This window comes from Perkinsus marinus (assembly GCF_000006405.1).
Source record: "Perkinsus marinus ATCC 50983 genomic scaffold scf_1104296974248, whole genome shotgun sequence".
Classification (NCBI taxonomy): Eukaryota; Perkinsozoa; order Perkinsida; family Perkinsidae; genus Perkinsus; species Perkinsus marinus.
In genome coordinates, this window is record NW_003201194.1 from 1 (window position 1) to 4,163 (window position 4,163).

The window sequence follows — 4,163 nt, forward strand, 5'->3', positions numbered from 1 at the left end:
ACGCTACAAAGAGTTTTTCATCCCGTATGTCTTAACGGGTATACTATCAACTAAAGCTCGCTTGTATAGTGTGTTACTTAACTCCTACCGATCTGACAAATCTGGTTTCAATGTTGCGTTGAGTCCTTAGTTTGCATGTGAGCCTGCTTCTCTGATAACTCTAGTAAATGCGTACGTTCTGTGTCGCCGTTGTATGCCAGTACGTACTCTACCTCCTGGTATACGAGTCGGACTGACTCGACTCGTCATTGCTTTAGAGTGGGGACGTTTGTGAGCATGTTTTTTGATAGATCGTTCAGTGGAGCAGCTCTTTAGCGGACGGGACAGACCTTGCCGTTTACCACCTCCATGAAACGCAAATTACTTGCGTGGCAAATTGATGATTTATCCCTATGACATGTATGATTAAGGGTGGCATAACGGCCCCAATTGATAACTGAGTGTCTTTTGTCATCCCAGACTGATGGCTTGACCTCAGGCCGCATGATACAAGATGGCATAGCGGCCCCAATTGATAACTGAGTGTCTTTTGTCATCCCAGACCGATGGCTTGACCTCAGGCCGCATGATACAAGATGGCATAGCGGCCCCAATTGATAGCTGAATGTCTTTTGTCATTCCAGACTGATAGCTTGACCTTAGGCCGCAAATGATACAAGGTGGCATAGCGACCCCAATTGATAACTGAATGCCTTCTTTCATTCCATATTGATGGCTTGACCAAGGCCGCAAATGATACAAGGTGGCATAGCGACCCCAATTGATAACTGAATGCCTTCTTTCATTCCATATTGATGGCTTGACCAAGGCCGCAAATGATACAAGGTGGCATAGCGACCCCAATTGATAACTGAATGCCTTCTTTCATTCCATATTGATGGCTTGACCAAGACCGCAAATGATACAAGGTGGCATAGCGACCCCAATTGATAACTGAATGCTTTCTTTCATTCCATATTGATGACTATCGATGAGTAATCGATTGTGTTGGGATGACGGTTATCCCACTCGAGCTGCGGTTTTTGATTCGAGGTCGACCAGTTCCTCACGTACCTTCCCTTCCTGAATAGGCAGCGATCCAGTAGAAGGGAACATAACAAACATGAAACATTTATTACCCGGCCTCTGTTTGGACTTGGCCAAGCTCTTCTTTCAGGTCCACTATCTCCTGCGTCAGTGCGGAAGCTTGAGCGCGCTCTCGTGGCTCTAAGCATTGCAATACCAAGGATTTTTATAAGAGTCGCCTTGCTACTGAATGATTCTGTCTTTCGACTGAATTCTGGCGGTGGGAACCGTTTGAGGCTGAGACTCTGAGCCGAGTTCTCTTCTCAAGCTACAAACGCGAACATCAAGCTATACAAAAGTCTTAAAGAGGGGCTGTTTGTTATCTAAAATTGGCGGCATAGCCGAAATCGCACTAAAAGTGATCTCTCAGATTCATAGCGGTTAGTATTGCTAACTACCATATCCTCAGGTTCAGGCCCTGGACTCCGGGAGCCACGCCACTCCAACGCAACTCAAACATTTGAAGGCCACCAGCTGCTATTACTAAAGGTGTGTGCAGTGCGCTAGTCGATGGTTTGTGTGTCGGACACACTGTGCCTAGTAAGCTAGGCTGATGGTCAGCGGACGGAGATACCTAAGAGTTGGAGGGAATACTATTGATGCATATCTAAACGCTATGGTTGCCATTCGGATTGTTGACGAGGTTATCTATCCCAACGATTCAATGACTCGCGAGCTCGCCTTTTCCCGGCTCATGTGTGACTCGAGGGGAAAGTATGAGGTGAGGTGTTCTCTTCTACTATGTGATTCATAAATATTTCCTATGTCGCGGCACCGAATGAATCTATTGTTTTACTGGGCGTGCGCGAATTCAACCATCTAGATGCGGCATGAATACATCTTCAAGATTGTATGTGAGAGAGGATCTACGATTGTGTCGCATTATAGTAATTAGATGGAATGATACGCATGCCATGTCATCCGTAGCCATCTGGCTCAAGTATTGTATTTTTGCTCCACATCATGTCTAGTCGTGTTGACGAACAGCTGAAGGACCCTAGGATGGCCGAACACAACATGGTGACAGCTGGTAACGGCTCTACGTCCAGGGAAGACAAAGCTGGCGATGGACATGATGCGTCGGAGGAAGTCTTGAAGAACCTTCTGAGGGATGAAGAAGCATTCAAGAAAGAACTTACCAAAAGGAGGATCCACCGTGGGAAGATCCGTGGAAAGATCCGAGTGCTTCAAGAGAGCATGGAACTGCTCATCATTCCTGAAGGTCAAGAGACTACCGAAGAACTTCAGAGTTTAGAGGTTCAAGAGGATCTATTGCACGACCAACTGAGACGAGCGGAGGAGTATATCGCAGAGTTGCAGCAGTGTCGAGCGGAAGTAGTGTCAAAAACAGCCAAGGAACAGGCTCGTTCAGTAGCGTCTCGGTCTTCTATTCGCACCGGTAGTGATGACTTTAGAGGCAGCGGCAACTTGTCGAAGGACTATCATTCACGGTCATGTGGCGAAGGAGAAGTGGACGAGGATAACAACAAGCAGCTCGGCGACCTACTGGGAGACTCAAAGAAGGCAAAAGGTGAGGGGGAGAGTCAGAGTTCCTTCGCAATAGATCCAAAAGCGTCCCCTAAGTCGTCTGTCGAAAGGGCAGTGCCGAGTTTTCGCCAAGACAGTGATAGAGGGATCACTCTATGTAGAGTCAATAGATCCAGTATAAATGCTAACGGTGTCTCGAAATTGATACTACCAGATTGTGATGACATCCTCGATCTCGATTCACATTTTGAAGTAGTGGAGGGGATCTTGAGAGAATCAGGAGCAGGAGATTATGTGAAAGGTGATCCGGGAAAGCGCCAGTTTGTATTACGAGATGAGATAAAGATGTCATGTGTGGGCAAGCTATTGGCAACTCTCCCCTCGGGCACAGTGAGGGAATGTGCCAAGAGAGCGGCCCGGAGGTCCAAGTATGTATGGGAAAGGGTGAAGCAGCAGTTACGTTGCAGATTCTGCAAAAAGGCTACTATAATCTCCAATATAGAAGAATCCCTCAAGAAGCTGACTTATGGAGGACCGGGGAAAGCGGATCAGTTCTTGGACGTCGCAGAAGCCATCGTTCTGAGGTGTGTAGATTCTCACAAGGATAATAGTGAGACTTACAGGGTGATAAGACGGGTCATCGGGACATTGCCGAGTAGTATTGCTGTGGACGTGATTACCGAGATAAAAAGGGAGGCCAGGGCGAAGACAGGTTCCTATAGAGCTATAAGTGAGGAATCTTGGGAGAGGCTGTTACCATTCTCACAAGAGGTGCAACTCGATCCAGACGAAGAAGGGATAACCATAGCTGACATTATCAGGGATGTGAGCAGGACATCGGAGGAAACACAAAGAAGAGAGGCGGATAGGGTAGCGTATGTTTCTCAACCCGTTCAAGAGAAATTGAAAGGGGGAAAGGGATCGGATCGACAAGCATATCCCAAGTCATCGGGAACATCCTCCTTGGAATCTTGGGCAAAAGGCTTTAAAACTGCTCTTGTTATCACAGCGAAGAATCTCGAGGAACAGGATATTACGGGGAGATTCCAGCCAGATGGGTGCAAGCTCCTACGTAGTAGAGGAAAAGGGCGAGGACAACCTTTCGGTAAGGTCGTTGGAGCAGTCCTGGGATATAATGACGCTGCAAAGGGTAAGGAAGTTACCACTAAGATCACTGAGGATGATCAGTTGAAGGAGAAGTACAGGGTTAGACCCTTCACTTTCAAGGAGCAGGGAAACGAGAGCGGCCGAATGTGACTTGTGGGGATCACATCACGGCCAGAAGCTCTATTTCCCCCATAACTCTGGAACGGACTGGCCAGGGGGAAAGCAGTCCAGTTTCACAGGAGAGAGTTGTGGAGCGAACTGTAGTTAAGGAGGTAGAAGACAAAGTGTGCTTGATATACTTGGATGTTCCTGCAGAGCTGCAGGTTAGGACAGATGTAGTTAGTGCCGTAGATCCTAAGTATAAAATTTTGGGAGTTAAAGGAACCATTGACCCAGGAGCGGGCCGCACGTACTTATGCTTACCGAAGGACGATGCCCGCGAGCGCTGTAGCATACCCACTACCAAAGTCTCGAAATGGGCTAGGTTAGCGGATGGGAGCCGC

The 4,163-nt window shown here is 47.6% G+C and overlaps 1 protein-coding gene across 1 annotated transcript; it reads left to right on the forward strand.

The window, feature by feature from the left end:
• Positions 1-2,028: 2,028 nt before the first annotated feature.
• Pmar_PMAR016396 (hypothetical protein) lies at positions 2,029-3,806 on the forward strand (the record flags this gene model as incomplete). The annotated part of the gene is made up of 2 exons (XM_002765925.1): positions 2,029-2,596; positions 2,630-3,806. Coding segments are annotated over 2 exons (1,745 nt in total), but the record flags the coding sequence as incomplete, so codon positions are not given.
• Between the last annotated feature and the right edge of the window lie 357 nt (positions 3,807-4,163).